The sequence below is a fragment of the Lampris incognitus genome, chromosome 19 (genome assembly GCF_029633865.1).
Source record: "Lampris incognitus isolate fLamInc1 chromosome 19, fLamInc1.hap2, whole genome shotgun sequence".
NCBI classification, from domain to species: domain Eukaryota; kingdom Metazoa; phylum Chordata; class Actinopteri; order Lampriformes; family Lampridae; genus Lampris; species Lampris incognitus.
In genome coordinates this window covers 9,595,538-9,620,752 of record NC_079229.1, presented here as the reverse complement: position 1 = coordinate 9,620,752, position 25,215 = coordinate 9,595,538, and the positions used below count along the sequence as shown (strand labels likewise).

At 45.3% G+C, this 25,215-nt stretch overlaps 2 protein-coding genes across 3 annotated transcripts in view; one reads left to right on the top strand and one right to left on the bottom strand.

Annotated features, from left to right (window-relative positions):
- LOC130129880 (nephrocystin-3-like) overlaps window positions 1-25,215 on the bottom strand; it is a 76,082-nt gene that overhangs the window by 49,834 nt on the left and 1,033 nt on the right. Inside the window, exons 3-28 of the mRNA XM_056299556.1 lie at window positions 24,739-24,864; window positions 24,500-24,650; window positions 24,196-24,348; window positions 23,738-23,871; window positions 23,226-23,386; window positions 22,900-23,056; window positions 22,390-22,464; window positions 21,592-21,759; window positions 21,363-21,466; window positions 20,845-20,959; window positions 20,586-20,729; window positions 20,269-20,366; window positions 19,782-19,884; window positions 18,998-19,080; window positions 18,571-18,703; window positions 17,709-17,873; window positions 16,539-16,633; window positions 16,301-16,423; window positions 14,546-14,735; window positions 13,451-13,692; window positions 12,133-12,208; window positions 9,782-9,909; window positions 9,140-9,380; window positions 8,875-9,000; window positions 8,626-8,741; window positions 8,330-8,494 (exon numbers count right to left, since the gene is read on the bottom strand). Of these exons, the coding sequence (XP_056155531.1) occupies window positions 8,330-8,494; window positions 8,626-8,741; window positions 8,875-9,000; window positions 9,140-9,380; window positions 9,782-9,909; window positions 12,133-12,208; window positions 13,451-13,692; window positions 14,546-14,735; window positions 16,301-16,423; window positions 16,539-16,633; window positions 17,709-17,873; window positions 18,571-18,703; window positions 18,998-19,080; window positions 19,782-19,884; window positions 20,269-20,366; window positions 20,586-20,729; window positions 20,845-20,959; window positions 21,363-21,466; window positions 21,592-21,759; window positions 22,390-22,464; window positions 22,900-23,056; window positions 23,226-23,386; window positions 23,738-23,871; window positions 24,196-24,348; window positions 24,500-24,650; window positions 24,739-24,864 (3,572 nt within the window). The remainder of the gene's footprint in view (window positions 1-8,329; window positions 8,495-8,625; window positions 8,742-8,874; window positions 9,001-9,139; window positions 9,381-9,781; window positions 9,910-12,132; window positions 12,209-13,450; window positions 13,693-14,545; window positions 14,736-16,300; window positions 16,424-16,538; window positions 16,634-17,708; window positions 17,874-18,570; window positions 18,704-18,997; window positions 19,081-19,781; window positions 19,885-20,268; window positions 20,367-20,585; window positions 20,730-20,844; window positions 20,960-21,362; window positions 21,467-21,591; window positions 21,760-22,389; window positions 22,465-22,899; window positions 23,057-23,225; window positions 23,387-23,737; window positions 23,872-24,195; window positions 24,349-24,499; window positions 24,651-24,738; window positions 24,865-25,215) is intronic.
- uba5 (ubiquitin-like modifier activating enzyme 5) lies at window positions 130-8,318 on the top strand. Of its 2 annotated transcripts, XM_056299557.1 has the most exons (12): window positions 130-460; window positions 598-643; window positions 745-834; window positions 956-1,065; window positions 1,152-1,238; window positions 1,327-1,411; window positions 1,510-1,614; window positions 1,722-1,849; window positions 1,978-2,113; window positions 3,666-3,741; window positions 4,111-4,217; window positions 4,323-6,173. In XM_056299557.1, the coding sequence occupies exons 1-12, from the start codon at window positions 294-296 to the stop codon at window positions 4,404-4,406; spliced, it is 1,221 nt and encodes a 406-aa protein (XP_056155532.1). In that variant the 5' UTR covers window positions 130-293; the 3' UTR covers window positions 4,407-6,173. The 2 variants fall into 2 exon arrangements, with proteins under 2 accessions (XP_056155532.1, XP_056155533.1); XM_056299558.1 differs by lacking the exon at window positions 130-460 and having other exon boundaries at window positions 623-643; window positions 745-829; window positions 4,323-8,318.

Genomic DNA, 25,215 nt, shown 5'->3' with positions numbered 1-25,215 from the left:
TTCACCTTGTTAAGAGAGCTTTCACGCTATTTGACGTCTGCCCGGATGCCGTCTAAATTACGGTAACGAAGCGATGGAGGACATTGGTAGGAACGGCGTGGCGTTGGCGGTGTTTCCCCACGGACATTGTTTACAGAAACGCAGCGTCCGGCTGGTTTGATTTATGCGGACGTGTACTTCGCACGCCCGTTTAGCAGCGAAATCTACTCGGATTATTTCAGTTTAATTGCCTGCGTTTAGTTTACGCCGTTAGGATTTTTTCTTTCTTTAGGGGTAGGGAATTTGTCCCGGTGATGGCCACGGTGGAAGAGCTGAAGCTGCGAGTGAGAGAACTGGAAAATGAATTGATCAAGTGCAAGCAAAAGCAGCGCACCTCGAATGATGTCGAGAACGATCCGTCTCCCCACAGACAGAAAATTGACAAAATGAGTGCCGAAGTCGTGGATTCCAACCCCTACAGGTATTTTACCCCCTTGCCGTTAACTTTGAGAGTTTTATTTTGGTTATTTCGTGATGGTACTGATGAGGTTTATTCTAGTCAGGGCTTTCCTTAAGGTGATAAAACGCAAGCTCACCTATGTCGTGTTTGCCCCGCAGTCGACTGATGGCTTTAAAGAGGATGGGCATCGTGGATGATTACGAGGTATGGTCAGTTAGTGTCGTCATCCTTGCAGTGTTTTCTGTGTTCCTCATAAAAGTAAAGTCATACGTTGCGAACTGGTATTTGTCCGAATGTATCAATAGAAAATCCGGACGTACACAGTAGCTGTGGTAGGTGTCGGAGGAGTGGGCAGTGTGACAGCTGAAATGCTCACAAGATGTGGCATTGGTAAGGTAATGCAAACATTAAATTTTTTCCCCCCAATTTGTCATATTCATTTATCGACTACTACACGGTTTGTTTTTTTTTGTCCAACCCATCTTCATGCTCCTTTGTGTGTTTCTGCCCTCACAGCTGCTTCTCTTTGATTATGATAAAGTGGAACTGGCCAACATGAACCGGCTGTTTTTCCAGCCTCACCAGGCAGGCCTCAGTAAAGTGGAAGCTGCAGAACACACACTCAGGTATACAATCTGAACCCTTCGGTGTCTCCCCAATATAGGAACATTTGGCTTATGCATGCTTACCTGTTGTCTAATCTCCCTAACAGGGACATCAACCCAGATGTGTCATTTGAGATCCACAACTACAACATCACCACCATGGACAACTTCACACATTTCATGGAGCGCATCAGGTGGGAAATCCCCCTTTACATCTTCTGATGTCATCATTTCCTTGGCAAGCATGGGTGCTCATGACAAAATTGTTCCATCTCTTCTCAGTCATGGCGGCCTGGAAGAAGGAAAGCCAGTGGACTTGGTCCTGAGTTGTGTGGACAACTTTGAAGCCAGGATGGCTATCAATACAGTCAGTACATCTATAACCAGACAACACCATGCATGCATTCTTTGAAACACATTTTGTTTATGAGGCGGGCATTACTTATGCAAATGTGTTGTTCTCAGGCCTGTAATGAGCTTGGTCAGATCTGGATGGAGTCCGGCGTGAGTGAGAACGCTGTGTCGGGACACATTCAGCTCATCATACCCGGGGAGACGGCATGCTTCGCTGTACGTTCGCAACACACACAGCCATCACACAGTGCACACACTCGGTTTTATATTTGAGACTCTGGTAAAGCTATAATACTGTACTAATACTGTTGTTTTTATGACAGTGCGCTCCTCCCCTGGTGGTGGCCGCTAAGATCGATGAAAAGACCTTGAAGCGGGAGGGAGTGTGTGCTGCCAGTTTACCAACTACAATGGGTGTGGTTGCAGGCATCCTGGTGCAAAATGTCCTTAAGTAAAATCTTGTTTGATTGCCAATAAGGGGGTATCAACCATCTTACCTACTCCGTTAAAAATTGTGTATTGTGCTCTGAATTTGTGCAATAAGTTTAAATAATGGCTCAAACGTTTCACCTCTTACAGGTACCTTCTAAAGTTTGGTACAGTCAGTTACTATCTCGGCTACAATGCCATGCAGGACTTCTTCCCAACCATGGCCATGAAAGCCAACCCCCAGTGCGATGATCGTCACTGCCGGAGACAACAGGAGGAGTACAGGGTGTGTGTGTGTGTGTGCCCCCCCCAAAAAAAAGTACTGACTGAAAACAAGCAGAGAAAGCTGATGCAGACACCAATTGGTTAGATCAGATTACACTTTTATGTCCTGTTGCAAACTGAATTGCTGCAGCAGCAGAAATGACAATAGAAAGAGATACGAAAAAAATAAGCGTAAAATAGGTCTTTATGCATGCTCAATAATCCAGGTAAGGAAATCGCGGAAAGGTGAATCTGTTCATCTGGACACAACGTTTAGTGGGAGAAACCTTCCATCACTCATCCAAGTGAATTCATCAGTCTCAACAGACTGCAGGTATCCCCCCAAACTTATACACAGCACAGTTGCATAACGACCGAAACCAACGATCGGTTTCATATGCAGATTACCATGACTGTTAACTAGTTTTACACTGGCCATGTGTACTATTCACAGAGGATTGGGGAATGGTTGCAATCACAGCATTGTAAGATGGCAACAGATGTACACTTAGCCCCCCCTCCCTTGGTTCCAGGGTGGTTGTTCCCTCTTCACATAGATGGCTTCTTTGACTTCCTGTTCAAACCAGCATCCCTCCCTGTCAAGGATGTGCACATCCTCATCCTTGAAAGAGTGGCCACTGGCCTGTAGATGGTGTAGACTGTGGAGTCCTGGCCTAGTGTGTTAGCTCTCCTGTGTTGTGCCATCCTCTTGGCCAGCGTCTATTTAGTTTCCCCGATGTACAAGTCACGGCAATCCTGCTGGCACTTAACAGCGTACACTATATTGCCATTTGTGCCATGGGACCCGATCCTTGGGGTGGACCAATTTCTGGTGCAGCGTGTTTTGAAGGCAACCGAGATGTGGCGTTTGGAAAATACACGTCTCAACTTTTCCGACACTCCCGCCACATATGGATTCACCACTGGTTTACGCTTCGATGGCTGTTGTCCTTCTCCTCTCCTTGATTGGCTAGTGCACTATTTGGGCATCTTCCTGGCTTTGACAAATGGGCAGTTAGGATAACCACACTTAACGAGGGCCTGTTTAATGTGGGATTTCTCCCCTTCCCCGGCCGCTGTGGGGACGTTGTCAGCTTGGTGGTGCAGCGTCCTGATGACTCCTAGTTTGTGCTCCAGTGGATGATGAGAGTCAAACCTTAAGCACTGATCAGTATGTGTTGGTTTACAGTAAACCTCAACAATCAAATGTCTCCCATCACCAATTGCAGTTTCAGTCTAAGAAGGCTAACCTGTCATTTGTCAAATACTCCAAATAAAATTAACGTAAAAATACTACCAGAGGATATAAAATGCTTTATTTCAGAATGCTGGGACACATATGCTTTTAGTCTAGAGCTCAATTCAGTCTCCTTATGGTGCTGTACTAGAGCTCTTTTCTCTAGGGTGAATGGACATGACATTAAGCATACCATGGATTCACGTGATGATGGAACGGTAATATCCAGTGCTACTGCAGTGAATGAAGCTGATTGTTCAGTGTAGTACATTCCCACTTTCTTCAGTCCCTAAGATAATGGTAGCCCTATTGTGTGTTAAACTTAATTTTACCTCAGAAAAAGGAGGCAGAGCGGCCAAAGGACGAAGTGCTGGTGGTGGAAGAGGAGATTGTACACGAGGACAACGACTGGGGTGAGTGGGAAACACAGCTTATCTATCTTACAGTTACAGGGCAAAATATGGTTGCTTTGGCTCCAGTAAAGTAAAAACTTTGATTTGTTTTATGTTTTCATTGACTCATTTAGCCAAACCCAAAGTTTGCACATTAGCAGCATGTCATAGCCAAGAGTGCATGTCCCTTGCAATCTGGAAGTGCATGATGGGTATATCATGAAAGGTGGAATGAGTTATGGGGAATTTCCGAGACAAATTAGCTGAGAAATCCTGCAAATCTGAATCCCAATCATGCTTGGAGCCCCATGTACGGATCAAGGTAAGCTGAAAAGAAAGGTGGTTTTTCTTTAGGGCTCATTCATGCATATACACTTGTTAACTCCGCAGGAATTGAGCTGGTATCTGAGGTAACTGATGAGGAGCTGATGGCTGCCTCCGGCCCCGTCCCCGACCTCCCAGAGGGCATCACTGTGGCCTACACCATTCCAGACAAGGTAAGGCCTTGCTAAATTAGTCAGATTGTTTGAAAGGGGGGGGGGGTTCTCTTACATGAAAAGTTTAAATTTTTCTTTCTTGTCCAACTCGTTTTCTGTCGTCAGAACCAGGAAACGGCAGACGGAGAATCCGTGGGGGAAACAGAACAGAGTCTGGAGGAGTTGATGTCACAGATGAAGACCATGTAGGCAGGACCTAAATGATGCTCGTTCGCCTTTCAAGTAGCTGTGCATCTTGCGTCACTCATCAACAAATGCATCACCATCTCGCTGAAGTGAGCAAACCATCTTTCCTAGTGCCCCTTCGCTAAAGCAAGCATAACTGAAAAGACTCCACAGCACCTGGGGGTAATGAAGCAAGTTCTAACCTACTAATGCCAGCCCAGAGTGACTACTCCTGAAAGCCGGATGCAGGGAAGGATGCGTGAAATGTGTTGCCAATGGGATGAGCTTAGAAGTGATATCATGTGTAATGGTATTTTCAGTAGAACATGATCTGTACCTTTAAACTCACTAATTACAGGAAGTGATTTGGTTACATTAGATGTAAAATGTCGCCCACTAATGTCGTGGGAAGTTGTGTAGCACTTGGATTTGGCAAAACAAAAAATCAAATATCCATGGTCCGTTTGTGTATTACAGTCTTCTGCGGGGTTTTAAATGGCGGATGAAGCTCCAGACTTTGCATGTGTCATGTGTCTGTTCCATCAGCTTTGCAAAACTACTGCCTCTACTATAACAGTACTGACCTTGCTCCCTTTACTTCAATAAAAGTATTTATTAGATTCAGTACATTCTTCGTGACACTGAAATACAAATTTTTTTTTTTAAATACAATTCTTTATAGTTAATTACACGGTAAAACAAATGCACTTAACATTGTGACACAGCATGTTTGAGTCAAGAGCGAGATTTCATTTGTGTCCCATTTGGCTTCGTGTACATTCTGGTGAGAGGGAAATGTTTTTGTTGTACTTTAACAAGCAAAATGATTTGGCACCATCCTGTTTCTGAAAAATCCTGTACATTCCCTTTTTAACAAACGAGTAAGCACATTTGCACTGCATATATACCGTTTATAAAGTCCGTACCATTGTGGCGTTTTTTCCCCCACAGACATTGTTTTGACCTGTTTTGTAAAATAATGCTTGAAATGACGTAGTAAACATTTTCATGAAGCCATATTTTATGTACACATGGTTTCGAAATACATCCGTTCCTATATATCGCTTTCATTTTGAATATCTGGCACAGAAACTTGGCATCAGAAGTGCATAAAGCCCGTCAGTCTCTTAAATTGATATTCTAAATGGTTAAACAGGATATGGTGGAAATAAACACCAGCAGAACCGATTTTCTGCAGCAACGATGGGGATGTAATTTTGGGAAAGCGTATCGATGGAGGACAAGGTCGATACAAACCTACTGTGTGACTTTTACACCCATTTGTAAAACAGTTCAGCGACCACGTCTGGTTATGGAGGCTGCTTTGGCATGTAGTCCCAGGGACAGAGCCGTCACTTGTACCTTGTTGGTGAGTAATGGTAGATGGATGAACTGACTAGTTTTGAGTTATTAACTGGAAACAGTCGAACCCTCTCAACTGGAGTGATTTAATGTCGGGAAATGGGAACCGTAACAGTACATGGCTACCAACGTCTGAACACTTCTCATTTCCAATTCAGGGTGATGGGAGACTTCTCCCAGCAGGCACTGGGCATAAGGCAGGGAGACGGTCTGGACAGGTCACTAGACCATCACATAGCCAAGGCACAGTTACTCACACCTACGCTTGATGTGGATTCTTCAGGTAACCTTACCCGCATGCGTTTGGATGCCGGGAGGAAACCCGTTTGAACACGAGAACATGCAAACTCCACATAGGAGGGCTGGAGTTAACAAATACCGTAATGACCCGAGTATAAGACGACCCTGATTATAAGACGACCCCCCCCCCCAGACTAATTTTTGAAAAAATACTTTTTGAAGACCAAATCTGTTCTTATAAAGAAAATCATTTGAAAATAATAAAAACACACTGAACAGAACAAGGTAGGCTGTTGTTTTTAACATTTTAAATAAAATTGTTGCATTTAAATTAAAATGTGATCACATTTGTAAATGAATGACAAAAAATAAACTGTAGTCTGTCGGTATATCTAATCCCAATCAGGCCATCCAGCTCGGTGAAAAAACAACCGCGTAGCCTGTCAAAAGTTGTGTAACTGCCCAAACCAACCATCGAAAAAAAAACAGGCCCGCTTCAGTCACGAGGGGAAGTCGTTTTACAGATATCTGGCACCATCTGCTGTTGTGACTATACTGACATTTAAAAAGCTCAGACCCCCGATTATAAGATGACCCCACTTTTTCAGACGTATTTCCAGGAAGAAGAAAAAAAAGTCTTATATTCCGACCAATACGGTAATAATAAACTATTTGTATAGCACGTTCCGAAAGAGAGTTACAAAGTGCTTCACAGAACAGGATAAGAAAGTTCAAAATAACACAAAAAAACAATGTAAGAGAATAAAATAAAAAGCACTGACAAACACCATAAAACCACAGCAAAGGGAAGAGAGCAATTTGTTAATCGAAACAATCACAAAAAAAATAAAAATAAAGCTATTATGAAAAAGCTTTTATGTAAAAGTGAATTTTGAGAAGAGACTTAACAGATATCCCCGAATAGGGGCATCCAGGAGGCGTGGCAGTCTATTCTGTTGCCTACCAACGCGGGGATCGCCAGTTTGAATCCCCGTGTCACCTCCGGCTTGGTCAGGCATCCCTACAGACACACAATGGCCATGTCTGTGGGTGGGAAGCCGGATGTGGGTATGTGTCCTGGTCGCTGCACTAGCGCCTCCCCAGTTGGGGGAACTGGAGGGGAATAGCATGATCCACCCACGTGCTACGTCTCCCTGGCAAAACTCACTGTCAGGTGAAAAGAAGCAGCGGGCAACTCCACGTGTATCGGAGGAGGCATGTGGTAGTCTGCAGCCCTCCCCAGATCGGCAGAGGGGGTGGAACAGTGACCAGAGCAGCTCGGAAGAGTGGGGTAATTGGCCAAGTACAATTGGGGGGGGGGGGTGATCTCAAAAAAAACAAAAAAAGATATCATCGATTCTCAGGCAGGGAACTCCACAACTGAAGGGCCCAGATAGCAAAAGCCCAATCACCTCTGGTGTTAAAGTGGTGGGTAACTGAGCTCAAATCTGTGTTTTGGGATACCCATACCCCAGGAAAACATATCAGTAACCACCCAGCCAATTCTGTATGATTAAAAGGAAGACGGCGACGTCACCAAGGAAGCCGGCCAAAAAAAAAAAATCAAGAAAGGAAAACGGGAAAAATACCCAAAAACAGTCTAACTCCACAAATCAGTTCTATACATGGTTCAACACATTTTAACACGTCAACATCTCCCACATTTATAAAGTATTTTGAAGCACATCTGTCAATTTGGTTACCCTGCTCTTTAAGGTGTGTTTTAGGAACAACCAGGAGACCCCTACCCAAGGATCTCAGGCTCAAAGGGGACTAACAGGTCTGAAATGTAACTCGGAGCCTGACCTTGTAAAGCTTTAAAAGTTATCAGTAAAATATTAAAATCAACTCTAAAAACTACAGGCAACCAGTGAAGAGAGGCAAGGATGGGTGTAAGTAATATGGTATCGTCCCCTAGAGTTATTTAAAGGTCTAGCAATAAGGACCGTCTTGCTGTGAAGTACCAGTGGGGACCACTATGACCACCATGCCACTTCAAATAGTTCTGATGGTGCTTATTTTAACCACATCCTGTGCTACACAGAGACTGGGAGGAAACGTTCAAAGTTCGGGATGAAAAAATATAAAACTCAACCTGAGTTACAGGCCCTCAAAAGGGCTGGCTTGACTACGGTTCACATTCTTACATGAATACTATCAAAACGTCAATAAATACTTTTTGGCATATACATTGACTTCACAGACTAATACTGTACTTTTCATAATTATGGAATAATAGCCCCATAACAGGGAGACAAAAGGCAGTGTGATAATTTGGGAATGTTAGTTGGAGTATTCAAACAGACCCTTAGTCTCTTTGGTGTTGAGCGGGGAGGTGGAGTCACCTGGGGGCGTGTTGGAGAGGGGCAGGCCCTCTCAGGCTGAATGTGTCCCCACTGGATGAGTGGCGAGAGGGGGCATTCCCACACACCAAAGAAGGCTCCGCCTCTTTTATCTCCATCGCCCGTTTGTAAAGCTCTGCTGCTTTCTCAAAATCCCCCTCCTCATAGCTAGACAGGAAAATGGAATAAGATGAAACATTTTGTTTAGGGGAAAAAAGGGTTAATTTAGAAACTGTGAAATGCTGCTTTTTGCAGTCATGATTTGCTAAATGTCTTGCCAGAGAGGTATGTCTGCATACCTAAGTACAGCCAAGTTTTTCAGAGTCTCCCCAACCCGCGGATGAGATCGTCCCAGACTGTCCTCATACACCTTTAGAGCCCGTTCGTACAAAGGCAAGGCCTCGCTGTGCTTCTTCTGCCAAGGATATAACAGTACACACAATTACTTCTGCTCGACAAAGTGTGACAACCAGTTGAACACATGCTTACGATGGCCACACAACATTCTCATAACTCCACAAATCCTCCTTTAGGTGGACCAATCTCACCAGTTGGCAGTAGATTACGGCCAAGTTCACCAACGCCGTGGCTACGCTGGGGTGCTTGGGCCCGAAACTTTTCTCTCTGATCTCCAGCGCTAGCTCATATAACGGCACGGCCTTGTCCAGCTTCCCCTGCACAACACACACCCACACACAGAGTGAAGTTTATTTTAGTTTCTCAGATGTTGCTATGGAGCTGAGGCTAGCAGAACGATAGTCGACAGTGAAGAGTTAATACATGTGTTTGTGGCAGCAGGTGGGTGCGTCTCACCCTGCGTTTATAGAGCATGGCCAGGTGTTTGAGCGTGTATGCCAGAGATGGGTGGTCGGGGGACAGGGCTTTCTTGCGGATGTCCAGTGCCCTCTCATACATGTCCTCGGCCGTCTCGTACTCCCTCCTCTCCGTGTGCAGGGCAGCCAGGTTGTTGAGAGACTGGGCGCAGTCCGGGTGGTCTGGCCCCAGGACGCGCTGACGCATCTCCAGAGAGCGGGTCAGGAACACCTTGGCGGCCCTGGAGATAACAAGGGGGAGAGGGGGGAGGTGAGTCAGATCAACGGGCGGACATATCAGGGAAGAGAGTGAACGGGTCAGTCATCGTCATGCTGGTGTGCCACTCGTGTCACAACTGGGTCCCATGTCACTCTCTCTATGGCATCTGGAGTCTTCTTCACGAGCATCATCAGCATCAATGACCAAAGTCATATTTATACAGCACAACAAAGTTACTTAAAGCTTTAAATAAAAGGGATCAAAAATAATAACATTAAGTAGTGATGGAAGATTCAGGCTGGGATTACAGGAGAATTTGTGGAACTACACATTTACTGTCTAAAGTTGAGCGCGCGCGCGCGTGTGTGTGTGTGTGTGTGTGTGTGTGTGTGTGTGTGTGTGTGTGTGTGTGTGTAGCCTTACTCCAGGTTGTTTTGGAGGTAGTAAAGGACACCCAGCTCATTGAGGGTCTTGCCAGAGTCTGCTGAGTCTTTGCCCAGCGTCAGCTCCTCTAGTTGTAGGGCTCTGCGTCTCAAAAGGGTGAAGCCATACTGAGAAGGGAGGGAGAGAGAAAAAAATACATTCGAATGTCTTGTGGAGAGAGTCTGACTCCTGACCAACCATGGGTTCATCCAAAATAAGTAAGAAAAATTAGAATGCAAATCAGCTGCATTTACATTAGCATGTTTCAAGCATTGCAACAACTTCCCTTTGTGCAGGACTACATCATGGAAAATATGCAAATGAAAACGGTCAGGGTTGAGAAGAATTACTCAAGTTATTAAGTAATTCTTCCATTGGTCTTACCACATAATCACTATATTACCATGTCAAACCCCCCCCCCTTTTCTCCCCAATTGTATCCGGCAAATTACCCCACTCTTCTGAGCCATCCCGTCACTGCTCCACCCCCTCTGCCGATCTGGGGAGGGCTGCAGACTACTACATGCCTCCTCCGATACATTCCCTATCTAACCCACCTCATCAACACCTCCCTGCAGGCGGGATGCTTTCCATCTGCCTTCAAGACTCACCCCCCTTTTCAAGAAACCATCACTTAACCCCTTTGACGTCAAAAACTACAGACCAGTTTCCCTTCTACCCTTTCTATCCAAAACTTTGGAACGTGCTGTCTTTAACCAACTTTCTTTGTACCTCCACCAGAACAACCTCCTGGACCCCAACCAGTCTGGGTTCAGGGTGGGTCACTCGACAAAGACGGCCCTCCTTGCAGTGACAGAATCGCTGCACTCTGCGAGAGACGACACGACATCCCTGAGTTCTGTTATCGCTCGCATGACTTTTCTTACCATTGTTATGCCGATGACACCCAACTGATCTTGTCCTTCCCTCCCTCCGACACACAAGTAGAGACACGCATTGCTGCGTGCTTGACTGACATCTCGGAGTGGATGACAACACACCACCTGAAGCTCAATCTGGACAAGACAGAGCTGATGTTCCTCCCGGGGAAAGGTTGCCCGCACGAGACCTGGCCATCACCATTGACAACACCGTGGTGACGCCAACTCGGACTGTGAGGAATCTGGGTATGATCCTGGATGACTAATTGTCATTTGCTGAAAACGTTGCATCGGTTGCTTGCTCCTGCAGATTTATCCTCTATAACATCAGGAGGATTCGCCCATTCCTCACCGACGAGATGGCACAGGTGCTCATCCAGGCTCTGGTCATCTCCCGGCTGGACTACGGCAACTCCCTCCTTGCTGGTGCCCCGGCGTCGGCCATCAGACCTCTGGAGCTTGTTCAGAAAGCTGCAGCTCGTCTGGTGTTCAACCGCCCTAAGTTCTCCCACACAGCTCCCCTTCTCATGTCCCTACACTGGCTCCCAGTAGCTGCTCGCATCCAGTTTAAGACTCTGGTGCTAGCCTACAGGGCAGTGAAAGGAACAGCTCCTTCATATCTCCAGGCCATGGTCAAGCTCTACACCCCCGCCCGACCACTTCGCTCTGCTGCCTTGGGACACCTGGTTGCCCCGTCGCTCAGAGGCCCTTACTCCTGATCGACCCGGTCACGGCTCTTTTCTGTCCTGGCCCCACGGTGGTGGAATTAACTCTCCACTGATGTCAGGACAGTGGAGTCGCTGCCCATCTTTCGGCGCAGGTTGAAAACTCACCTTTTTAAGAACTACTACCCTGTTACTTGTTCTTAGCACTTATTGTATTCACTCATTTAAAAAAAAAATCTCTTTCTTGCGCTTTTACTTTAGCACTGGTTTTGCTCTTAGATGCTTGTTTAGATGCGCTTATGACCTCTGATGACTAGTAGTTCTCCTGATTTCCTATGTTAAATGATGCACTTATTGTAAGTCGCTTTGGATAAAAGCGTCGGCTAAATGACTGTAATGTGGAGTTGCCATCTGCTTCTTTTCACCTGACAGTGAGGAGTTTCACCAGGGGGACATAGCGTGTGGGAGGATCACGCTATTCCCCCCAGTTCCCCCTCCCCCCGAACAGGTGCCCCGACTGACCAGAGGAGGCGCTAGTGCAGCGACCAGGACACTACCCACATCTGGCTTCCCACCCGCAGACACGGCCAATTGTGTCTGTAGGGACGCCCGACAGAGCCGGAGGTAACACGGGGATCAGAACCGGGATCCCCTGTGTTGGCCACCCAGATGCCCTTTTTTCGAGATTTTTTTTTTTTTTTACGGTAAATTTATATATTTGGGGGGTTTCGAGTCCTCTTTGTTTATTTCAAGTTTTGACAAAATTGCATAAAAAAAAGCTAGAGAACGATTAACACATACTCACCATATGACCTTTCTGCCGGGCAGATTTCTGACGTATCCTCACGGACCTCTTCCTCAGTTTCTCTGCTTGTTCATACCTGACAACCATATTTATCAAGTGAGTCAGATATTTTTGTTTAGGCACTAATGTGGCAGTAGGGTGTGGTTTGTGTATTTGCTGCAGTGGAGATTGGGACCTGAAGTACGCTGGCTTCACCAGAGCCAACAGCAACCCGACATTTAAGAAACAGCTGAGTCGGTGCTATTTTGGAATCGGAGTAGTAGTACAGAGACCTGTGAATGGTTAGTAGATATTGTGTTGAGTCAGTAAAACTAGAGCATTCAGGCTGGGTCTGTGGTTGCATCTGAATACCTATGCTATGGACGTGGTACTTATTATAAAGTGCCTATTTTTAGTATCCAGCCATTATCCACACTGCTTATGCTACTCAGGGTGGCGGGGATGCTGGCGCCTATTGCAGCAGTCATTGGGCGGCAGGCAGAGGGACACCCTGGACAGGCTGCCAGGCCATCACAGGGCCAATGCACACACACACCTAGGGGCAATTTAGTACAGCCGATTTCCCTGACCTACATGTCTTTGGACTGTAGCAGGAAACCGGAGCACCCGGAGGAAACCCACGCAGACACGGGGAGAACATGTAAACTCCACTCAGAAGATGACCCGGGACGACCCCTCCAAGATTGGACTACCCCGGGACTTGAACCCAAGACCTTCTTGGTGTGACGCGACCGCACTAACCACTGCGCCACCGTGCTGCCCTATTTTTAGTATACTAGATTAAAATGTTTGTATCGTGGAAAAATCTAGTATGCCAAAAATTGTCAGGATGTATACTATTTTAGGCAAAAACACTATTATAGGACAAAAAGGCAACTTTTGAGTGGTTACCATGGAGATGTAGGTTGCATGAGCCATACCCACTGCTACCATTGGTGGGCTGAGGATGGTATAATTAATGGAATCGAACGCACTAAACAGTATGTACGCTGTACATACTATTAGTATGTAGCTCGTAGAAAGAAACATATTAAATTTTAATGGCTAATGCAAATCGGCTGTGACCAGTTCCAAACCCTCTGTATTTCTGCTGCTAATGTGACATTGCCACTTCAGGCTCTCCATCTCCTGCTGACACACCAAACCACGGCCCACTGCAAGAGGCTATTAGCTGTATGTTACAGGGAATCAATAGCAGCAGTTGCCAGCTTTAAGCATTAGATGGCTTAGCTGGTGGGACCCAATATAAAGAGATTTAAATGAAACAGGATTTCACAAACTTTTTTTGTCCCGTCAGCATGAACAGGTTTCTCCTCACTTGTTTTGTTTCTGGTAAAGCATGGTGAGGGACTCGAGCTCCCGTGCTACGCTGGCATGCTCGGCACCATAGGCGTTCTCGCTGATCTCCAGCGCCTGCTTGTACAGCTGCTCGGCGTTGCCGTACTTTCTCCACAAGACATAAACCCCCGCCAACTGGTGTAAAGAGCGTGCTACGCTGGGGTGGTCAGGGTCCAGGGCTGTCTCCCGGATTTCCAGGGACCTCTGCAAAGGGGCTACCGCCTAAACAGACAAGACAAACCCTTACATATCACCTGTTTGTAGGCCAAAAGATTTTCAACACTTTAACACTACAGACTTATTTTAGGGGGGGGGAAATGGGAAAAGAGGAAACAAATCAAACAGCGAGCAAACAAGGACAAGCCAAGCCGCACGTCAGAAATCATTAACTTGGTACCAGTGAGCGGGTCGAGTTTACAAATTATTTACAACTCAGATAGCCCAATGTAGCATTAGTACCTGTCCTTTCACCAGGGTTTGTCAGGAAAAATAAATATGACAGAACTGAAAGAGCCAGTTAGATCTGAGTACACTAATGATGTCACTAATGGGCTACAATGAAAGCCATCAATCATTTTGACTTATTTGAATAAGCCCACCCCTGGACAACTCGTGCTTTGAGAGTGTCGTGGTTATTATCCAAGCAATATCGACTACAGTTAAACATGGTAGAGGTCATACATGGTCAAAGATTAAAAGTAATAAAACATCATATATGATTATATGGCAGACAAATTGCCCTCACAGTGAGCCAGGGGAAGTTTGTCACTCCTCAGTCAGACAGCCAATGAGTAGCTTTTGTGTGTATGTGTGTGTGTAGGGGGGGGGGAGAGAAAAGTGCTACATCCACTGAAATAGGCCCGTTTCATTCGAATTGGTTTTCAATATTTTCTAGTAAATTAATCAGTGTTGCCAAGATGCCTGGAAATTATATAAAATTGCTGAAAAAGAAAAATAGGGAACCTTAGGACGGTCATAATTTTTTTTTTAAAACCTATCGGTGCACAGTGTACAATAATATCAATGAATCAATCAACATTAACAATGGTTTCTAGGTTAGGGGTATCAACTATACCTGGCTGGGGAGACCCAGGTCTTTGAGGAAACGTCCAAGGGTCTCATAAAGGTTGGCCAGCCGGGTCATGCTGTCTTCGCTCTCGCAGCTCTTCTCGTAGTGTTTCAGGGAGTCAAAGTACTCAGTGGCCATGGAGCTCTTGTCCTTCCCCACATACTGCCAATAGGCTAGCAGCTCAGAGAAATGACCCCTACACATGACGAGAACACCCATGTCATGATTATTAAAAAGAAAAAAAATCATGTATCTACACACCACCACTCAAACAAATGTTCATGTACTTGTGTGTGTGAAACTTCTGTAATATTTAAGCATTTCAGTCAGGATAAACAGCAAAACAAAATGGTGGATAGCCCGACCTTTGATGCTGAGTTTGTTAAAAAACGTAAATCTAGTACAGGGGGTAAAACTCTTTGATATTCATTAATTAATTATCCAAACCACTGATCCTGGTCTCAGGGTCGCGGCGATGCTGGAGCCTATCCCAGCAGTCATTGGGCGGCAGGTGGGGAGACACCCTGGACAGGGCGCCAGTCCATCACAGGGCAAACACACACACACACAAACATTCACACCTAGGGACAATTTTAATACTGCTGATCCACCTGACCTACATGTCGTTGGACTGTGGGAGGAAACCGGAGCACCCGGAGGAAACCCACACAGTCACGGGGAGAACATGCAAACTCAACACAGAGGATGACCCAGGACGACCCCCATGGTTGGACCACCCCGGGGCTCAAACCCATGAGCCTTCTTGCTGTGAGGCAACCACACTAACCACTGCGCCACCGTGCCGCCATAATAACAGAAATCTTAACACAAATTTACTATTTAACAGAACAGGCATCACACTCCGCACCTGACACAACTACTTTGTGTCACTGTCTACTTTTAAACACAATATCGTATATCAATGACAATTTTCTACAGGGATTTAGAAAGAAAATTAAAATTTCTCTCACTGGTCTCAGAAAGGTTTTAACTGTCCCTTGTTTGCTTACTCTCCTTCTACCTTGCCTTGAACCCTTGAGTCCTTGCCTGGAAACATGTTCACAATGAGTCCCACAGGCCATTCATTTCTGTGTACTTCATTGTCTTTTATCAAGACAACATCCCCAACCTTCATGTTGGGCCTCACATCTGTCCACGTCCTATGACCTTGCAGATAGGACAAGTATTCTGTACGCCAACATTTTCAGAAGGTATATCTGCAAGAGCTTGGACTTGCTTCCATTGCTTTCTATGAAGAGCTGTCAAAGGATCCACCTTTTGCATCAGGAGCATTGCTGGGGTAAAGACTGCAGGGTTGTCCGGCTCTGTAGAAACTGGCAGTAGAGGTCTCGCATTCATTATTGCCATGACTTCAGCCACGAGAGTGCCTAAAACCTCATGGGTAAGACAGGTAGGTATAGGGGGTAAAACTCTGATATCCCTCCCAAATATATAGACAAAGCCATGACACTGGTGGTGATGGAGTGGTGGCAGGGTAAAGAAGTGCATAACAGTTCAATGATAGTGGGGCACTGTTCAGTTGGTGGTTGTAAGGAGACGAATAGACGCCATTAGCTAGTAGAAAGGTCATGTGGCAGGGCAGACGGACTGGTAGAGGGAGGACAAATGACTCCTAATGAACAGAGAGAAAGGTAAGCTAGGAAAAGAAGGTGTTCCCGATTGAACTTGAGCCCAGTGCTTCGTAAATTACTGGAGGTGCTCGTTTTCACTCGACACAATTCAACATAAACGTTCATGTACCTCTTGTAAAGGTTCTGGGAGACAAACAGGTTGAGGAGGCTGAGCTGCAGTTTGGTTCTGTCCTCCTGCTGCTGCAGCAACCAGGGCAGCTCGTCTGCAACACGCCACGTCACACGATCTTGGCTGCGCACAGGCCCACACATACACACACTTAACATTGACTACTTCAGCTGTACTGACATGACTGTTTTTGAGTAACTGTGTCATGCTAAAGGAGTGTGGTCATGCCGTGTGGTACCCAAGTTGCTGGCTGAAGTAGTGGATCAGTTTTTCTCTGTAATCGGCACAGCTGCTCCCTCCACTCATAAACTCCAGCTTCACCGCCTCGCCAGCCTGACAGACGGGGGACAGAGACAGATAACCCACTGACAAACGAAAGTGATGAATATCACTGCAGTAAGACTTTAAACTCACTGGTGGATGTAACGGCATTCCCTGGGATGTACAATTCACAGGTGTAACGAGAATTTTCTTGACTGTTTGACCCATGTAAAGAGTCCATTTTTGGATGTAGATGTGCCAAAGCACCAGTCTGTCTGTCTATCTGTCAGTGCTGATCGGTGTGCTGGTACACCGAAATCAAACAGAGCAATTATTAATGTTATCATCTGCAGCTATGTTTACCCTGCTATGCTAACATCACAGAGCACCATGTTTTTAACCTTTACATCAGGGCTGGGCTATCTTATCCTGAAAGGGCCAATGTGGGTGAAGGTTTTCGTTCCAACCAAGCAATTACACACCCGTGTCTCCTAATCAAGTTCCTCAGCAAAGACTCTACTTGTTGATTCGTGGGATCAGGTGTGTAACTGCTTGGTTGGAACAAAAACCTCCACCAACACTGGCCCTTTCTGGATAAGATTGCCCAACCCTGCTTTACATGGTTTTTAATCTGTAGAAGTCAGCAAACTCACTAAAACGGTCTTGGGTTTAGTTACCCTTTAAATTTGTAATTGATTTAAATCTTCAACTATATTGCAGAGGTTGTATTTTCATTATGCCGTTTCTTCGTAAATTTGGAAGCTGTGGATAAAAACAGAATGTAAATGCCAAAACATCAAAAAGCTCCTAAATGTAACAGATTTTTTTTTCTTTTCTTTTTAATGCTTGTTTAAGTTGGAAGTTTACGGTACCGATAATGAGATCGTGTGAAATAAAGCGATGGAAAAGCAGAGAAAAAGCAGGAAAAGCAGATTCCCCTCATGGTAAATAATGCCATTCAACCTATCCGTTTTTCACTTCGATGTTTTTGATGACAACCCAGCGCACAAGGCAATTGTTTAATTAATTAAAACCAGCTGATGGAAATGCAACTGGTTTGCAATTGAATTTTTATGTTGCTCACAATGCATTAAACAGCTGCATGGGACCATGGCTTGTGTCCTTTACGTCAAACAGCCCAGCATACCTGCAGGTGCTTGAACCTAATGAGCCCACAGCCCAGGGTCAAGACACAGAGCCTGTGGAGACGGTAGAGCAGAGAAGAGAGAACAGGATGCTGAAGCTCTGGAAACAGATCCAAGACCTCTGACTCACTCACTCCATTATGGCTGGCACATACCAGGCACAGTATCTAGAAAGAGGGACACAAAAGACACGTGTATTTACTTAGTGCACACAGATGAAGTTCTCGAGAATGAAGAAGTGCTTATTTGGAGTACCGTTCTCAGATTGTGTTGGTTGGTCACAGTACAGATACTGAGAGATAAATGACATGACATTATTGTCCATACTATCCATCCATCCATTATCCAAACCACTTATCCTGCTCTCAGGGTTGTGGGGATGCTGCAGCCTATCCCAGCAGTCATTGGGCAGCAGGCAGGGAGACACCCTGGACAGGCTGCCAGGCCATCACAGGGCCAACACAGATACACGCACATCCACACCTAGGGACAATTTAGTTTAGCCGATTCACCTGACCTTCAAGTCTTTGGACTGTGGGAGGAAACCGGAGCACCCGGAGGAAACCCACCCAGACATAGGGAGAACATGTAAACTCCACACAGAGGACGACCTGGGATGATCCCCAAGGTTGGACTACCCCGGGGCTTGAACCCAGGACCTCCCTGCTGTGAGGTGACCACGCTAACCACTGCGCCACCATGCTGCCCACCATCCATACTAGTAAGAGGAAATTATGAAGCAGTCAAAACCAGGAAATAATAAAAGAATTGAGTTAGCGAGTGCGGACACACTCTATTGAAGAAGAAAAAAACCTTTGATAATTAATGGAGAATTACAGGCCATATTCACAGTTGAAAGGTCACCTCTCTCATGAAGTGTTGCTCTCTGTCTGTGTTGAGGGCATCTAGTGTCATCTTGAGACCCAGGCGGTACAGCGACATAGTGTCCTGACACAGAAGACACTGCTCCAGGCTCTTCTCCAGCGACCAACATCTACTACAGGGCGATAACATGATGTGGCACATGACAGAATGCATAAAACAAAGCTGTGATGTAAAGTACACATCACACAAATAACAGCGGAGACAGACCAACAGCAGACAGCCAAATGGTATGAGAGAAGGTTTTGGCAAGCCAACTGAACAAAATAGGTTCAAGATTTTTGTCTGGAAAGATTTTCCCCAGCGAGATATCTGTATCACACACTGTAAGGGGTAGGGTGCATGTATCTGTGTGTGTGTGAGGTTCACCTAAAGCATCACATTACAATGAAGAAGGGTGTTGACTAACCTGGTGATGATCCTGGCCAACAGTGTGACATACAACGCATTGCAAGTCGATGCAGAGCGACAGTGCCTCTCCAGCCTCTTCTCCTGTGATGGGACTTAGATTTTACTAGGCTTTACACCCCCCCCCCTTTTCTCCCCAATTGTACTTGGCCAATGACCCTATTTTCCAAGCTGCACCGGTCGCTGCTCCACCACCTCTGCCAAGCTGGGGAGCACTGCAGACTACCACATGCCTCCTCCGATACATGTGGAGTTGCCAGCCACTTCTTTTCACCTGACAGTGAGGAGTTTCGCCAGGGGAACATAGTGTGTGGGAGGAGCACGCTATACCCCCAGTTCCCCCTCCCCCCTGAACAAGTGCCCCGACCAACCAACCAGAGGAGATGCTAGTGCAGCAACCAGGACACACACCCACATCTGGCTTCCCACCCACAGACACGGCCAATTGTGTCTGTAGGATGCCCGACCAAGCTGCAGGTAGCACGGGGAGTCGATCCAGCGATCCCCGTGTTGGTAGGCAAGGGAACAGACCGCTACGCTACCTGGACGCCCCTAGGCTTTACATTTTTGATTTTTTTCAATGTTTCATTTCCCCCTTATTCATTAGCAGTTTTGGCGTATTTTATAAATTTCTTCCAACTTCATTACCTTGAAATGATGGAATATTTCAAATTAATCATTCATCAAATTCATTTCCTACACAGTCCCAATCTTTCAAAACCTACACCACTACTCAGAAATTTAAACGGTTCTTATAGCAGATGTTTGGCAGAGAGACCACTGACCTGGTCCTTGGTGAGTTTCAGCTCCATGCCCTGGCACTCGGTGCTGACAACGCTCCTCACCTCCCTGAGACTGAGTGGGTCTAGATGCAGCGTGGGCCACAACCTGGTCATGACATTGCAGAAAACAATACCAACAGCACGATAAGAACAGTAAAACCCAGCACTCCACTGTTTTATGACTATTAAGCAACTGAACTGAAGTACATACCATGTAGATCAGAGATGCAAAACCTGGTATGCAGGTTTTTGCTCCAACCAAATACTACAGCTGCTAATATTACTACTTGGTTATCCAGCTCTGTGTCTGAAGGTGTGTTAATCAGCTGTTGCCGTGTTTGGTTGAAATGAAAACCTGTATCCTATTGGCCCTCGTTGGCACGGTTTGCCACCTTTGATATAGACTACCAAAAATAATTAGGATAATATTTCTACTGGGTTTTTTTGTGTTTTTTTGTGTTGTTTTTTTTTTTTACTAATATTATCCCACCTCCAGGCCTGCGGACATGTTTCCACGTTGACTGAGACGACTACTCGCACATTGACGGGCAGAGGGTCAATAAGCCACTTCATGTGTCTTTCTGCTTGCTGGAATTGGAAGAAAACTTTAATGTGACAGTACTGCACTCATTCATCAATCAATCAAGCCTAATTAAATCGCACAAACAATAAGATGCACAGAATATATGCAAACAATACACATTATATATACAGAAAATAGTATAAGGGTGAATACAAAGACCATCCAAGCCAAGGCATTCATAGAAATGTCTTATATGGATTTAAACCATAGTGGCTGTTCAATACCTGTATCTGGTCAATGGAGTCGATGATAATGATTATATTGCCTTGGTGTCGTGCTGACAACCTTTCAAGCCAGCGAGGGAACTCCTCCAAGATCTTACTAGGCTCCATTGATAGACCTGAGATGGACCAGAAGTGCTGCAGCAACTGTAAGCCAGGCGTAGACAGACATCACCACTCACGTTATTCAATTCACTCACAAGAAATCAGACAAGTCTGACTTGGCAGGTGTTTGGGGTGAGGTCACGGGCGGACCCCTTACCTTGACCGTGAGGCGTTTGATGATGAGAACAGGCTCTGAGCTGCTAGAAAGGGGCCGGCCAACAAAATGGTAGAGGAACAAGGTGTTGGGGGAGTGCTTCTGCTGCAGCTCAATCCTGAACAGGGTAGGAGGATGTTCAACAGCGGATATCTCAAATCAAGAAGGTTTTTTTTTTTTCAGAAGTGAAATTACGTACCATTTGGAGCTCAATGTGAAAACAAACTGTGTTTATTTTTAAAGGATATTAGGTAATCCAAGTTTCTGTTTGACAGAATACTATTTATGTAGACGGTAATGGCTCTTTCAGAGAGACTGAACGCTGAACTTTTTTTTTTTTTTACTGCGTAACAGATTGTTTTGTGGTGTAGTGTGTGTTAAGGAAAGATTATCTCTCCACAGGACACACAATACTTCAAAAATACAAAAGCTGCAGTCATTTATTTATCTCAGGTAGGAAGAATCCCCCTGTGAAAAGACAGGGCACATGGATGCTTGAATGAGTTGAGCTCAATTCTCACCATTTGGAGAGCAGGAGAGATTTTCCTGAGCCTGGACCACCAGACACCAGGAGCGGAGGGGTGGGTGGGGGGGCAGCCACCATGTCATTCAGACGATCTATATACTGAGGACAAAGACAGACACCATTAGGAGACTGCACACAGAACAGCCAGCGTAAATGAATGAATAAATGAAAACACAGAGAGACAGATTAAAGGGCTGCAAAAAAGACAAAAATACTTCCCTAACCTTCTGGAAGCCTAGTTGTGAGGATGTGGTACAGGCCTGTTGGTAAGCCTCAATCTGTTCTTGTTCATCATGCAGGTCCCACAGCACATCTCCCGAGTCCTCCTCCCGACCCTCCTCTATCCCACAGTCCTTAGAGTCAACATCACTCCCCTCAAGACCCAGCAACTCCTGTGTTGGTGAGGGCAGGAGCAGGAAGGGGTTCAAAATATTGGGCTGAGGGTTGATTCTATACGTGACTATATGCACAGTAGAATCTGTTTTACTGTTCCCTGAAATTTGTGACATTTATTCTTCCATTGGTAAAAAAAAAAAAAAAAGGTTTTTAAAGGTAATTTTCAATACCCTTGATAACTGGCATTACCACCTTTTAGTAATGGGGGGGGGGCTGCTGGCCTTTCTAGCTGTGCCTCACAAATCCCTCATCATCACAACACATGACCCTCAAAATATGGAAACAACTTCGGTTGCTTGAGATTGTAATTGACCTGCACTCAGGTTGCAATTTCATACCAGTGAGCAAAAATCACAATATCTGGCAAGTGATACCAACTCTTTTATACTGTCACTGGTCAATAATTATCACGTTCAGGGCACTGATGCATGCATTTCTGCATTTAACCGAGTCACCAGACACTGCTACTGGAGTAATGATAGACGCTTTTATTTTGTAATAACTAATCCCCAGTATTGACAGTTTTGAATTATTAACACTGTTGTTTTATTACCAAATGGCAACAGGAAAACTGCTCACTGCAACAGGCCAAGCAAGAAGACTGTCTCCCCTGATGGAAAGTGTACCTGTTTGATGACCTTCTCCAGCTGAGCGTAAATCATGGCTGCTCCATCCTCTGGAGAACCATTGTGATCCACCACCTGGGTTAATGCACAAATGATGTCAGCACATACAACAGATGGGGTCTTGTAATCAGAAACGTATGTGAAGATTAGCAATATTACTCTTAAAGTGTGAACACATGCGTATGAAGGCCACGCACTAAACAATGCACACACATCCGGACACACACACGAAGCTCTCTATTTTTGTTAAATTGTGCTCTTCGTGTTACGAAGGTGAGCAGTACGTCAAAAAAACATAATTAAAAAAAACATAGTGGTTAAAACTACAATTGCACAGTTTGAGACAGGTATCAGTTTATCCTTCTTTAATTTTGACTTGCAAGACCAGAGCAGTGGTCATCATTTAAGTTATTCCGAATGATTACCGTTCATCCATCTGTTAGTTCATGCTAATGTGCGCACACACACGCACAAACACGCGCGCACACACGCGCACACACACACACACACCTTGATTTTAGCAGTCTTGTCTGCAGCATTGACCCTCTCCAGCAGCTGTCTGGTGGGTCCAGTCAGAGGGGTGTCTTCTCCAGTCCTGAGGTAGAGCACTAGAGGGCGGCCATCTGGGTTCTTCACAAAGGCCTCCTCACAATCCTCAACGACAGAGCTATGTGCATGAATTATAACAAGTTAACTCAACACTGTCTTCATAGCAGTACGGCTTAGTCAGTGTTCTAGGGACGTACAGTACAGTGGAAAAATCTGACGATGAAACTAGACGAGATCGTTGTTTGTCTGGCGATGGAACACTAGCAGAGAGGTAGTAATGGGCTGACCTGCTAATTGTGGATTTGAGGAGGAGCACACACACGGAGCTCCGTTCCATCTCTTGCTTGCGTTCCAGGGTGTAGGAGTCAGCGTTTTCCTCTGGGAATCTAACGTTCAGGTAGAAATGGCCTAGATCCTCACACAGTCTCCGCAGCATGGGAGAGTACTTCTGTTGTGTCGGAAAAGAGCGCAAGAGAGTCATTCACAGAGGACAGATTTGACAGAACGGTACCATTTTTACACCGCTGATCCTACCCTTTGACAGTTTATAACCGGTACTAAGGCTTTTAGGCAGCCTGTTGCGCTTGCTTATTCGTTTAACCCAACATTTGGTGCTGGAGCAGTAATATATGCTTTTCTTTTTAATAGCCAAATACTGGCACTGACGCCATCAACCCTACACCACTGGTGCTGCTCTAATCGCGTATTCCACTGGGAAAGCCATCCATTACAACAAGTCTACCAATTGCTTACCATAAACAGAACATGTATGTACATTTCAACTGCTGACATAACCAACCTGGATGAAGATATCTAGCTCTGACTTGGTCTCCTGGGTAAAGATTAGGTAGCAGCGCACTGTGTTGCTCCACAAGACCTGAGACATGTGAGGGGAGACCTGGAGCAGACTGGCCACTGCAGCATCCCAGTCATCTGAAACAGACAAACACACAGGTGAGGGTGTGCACTGAAAACACATACAAAAAGACACAAAATTAGTGAGCTTCACATGCCAAACAGAAAATGTACACCAAAAAAGGCTACAACCAGCATGTTTGATTAACACAAGACAACAAACAAATGTGAGCTACAAGGCCCTTTCGGCAGGTAACCAGTACTTATTTTGAGACACTATGCGACAAAAAAAAAATTAAGTTTGGCTAGGGAAATAGTTAAAATTACACATTTTCTCCCTGCCTACAACCCACATTCAGCCCTACTTTGCTCTTGCAGACTTGATTGAAACTGTCTACTTACCTCTGCTCACATTAGCAAATGGACCCTCCACATCTATCAAACTGTGTGCAAACTCTGGTCCTCTGAAGGTCTGTTGCAGTTGCATCATACTGCCCATAGACGGCTCACTTCCCAGGACACCACCAGTCCAATAATCACACTGGGTCCCTGCAGCTTTGCACAGAGAGCGAAAATGTCATCTCCCTTAAGATCTTGTTCCACAAAATCTGTGCGTACATAAGCTAACTGCAAATGTATGCTTATTGTGCGATTTGTCAGATCATCAGAACTAGATGAAGGAAAACATGGGTGTTTTAGCCCGTACCAGTTACAGTAGTTCGATTGTCATCAGAGTCTGAATCATCTGGGTCATAGACGTGGATCCCTTGAGCCTGCAGCTGCTGCAGCTTGCCCTCCAAGTCTCTCTTGGCACGCAGAAGATCCTGAATCTCTTTCTCCTTCGTCTCCCGAAATATCTGGTAACAACACACAGATTAAGGCCTTCATTTGTGAATAGGGGTGAGTGGAGCTAGCAATGAACTCTCTCACAAACAAGCTGTTTACCTTGAATTGCCGTTTGACTTTGTCCCTATCATGCTCAAAAGTTGCAGCCCTCTCCATAGCCTGGTACTTTGCTTCCAGAGCACTCTCCTTCTCTCTCAGGATCTTCTGGTAGGTCTTCTGCAGAGCCTTAAGGCAGATTGAGACTCACAACCTTCAGTTAAGATGAAATTCAGCTTTTCATTGTTACCCAAGTAAGTTTGCACAGAGAAGAATTTGACTTGGCAGGACGCACAATGTGGAGTGCACAATGGACATAAACACAACAATTTAAAGTATATAAACATCCTAGAGTCATATGAATGTCTAGAATGTCCGTAATAAGGTCTATAAGAGAATCTGGGTTGCTAAGGATATCTATGTTTGAATGAGAGTACAGAATGAGGGAGCAATCGGCATTTTATCGAAACTGTTTGCTTAATGGGTATAATGTGAAAAAACGAAACTTAACTTAATTTAAACTCCCTGAATATGCAAAAC

Coding starts and splice junctions, on each gene's coding strand:
- uba5 (XM_056299557.1), top strand. CDS start 294: ATGGCCACGGTGGAAGAGCTGAAGCTGCGAGTGAGAGAACTGGAAAAT. Junction 461..597: donor GTGGATTCCAACCCCTACAG/GTATTTTACCCC, acceptor TTTGCCCCGCAG/TCGACTGATGGCTTTAAAGA. Junction 644..744: donor GCATCGTGGATGATTACGAG/GTATGGTCAGTT, acceptor ATGTATCAATAG/AAAATCCGGACGTACACAGT.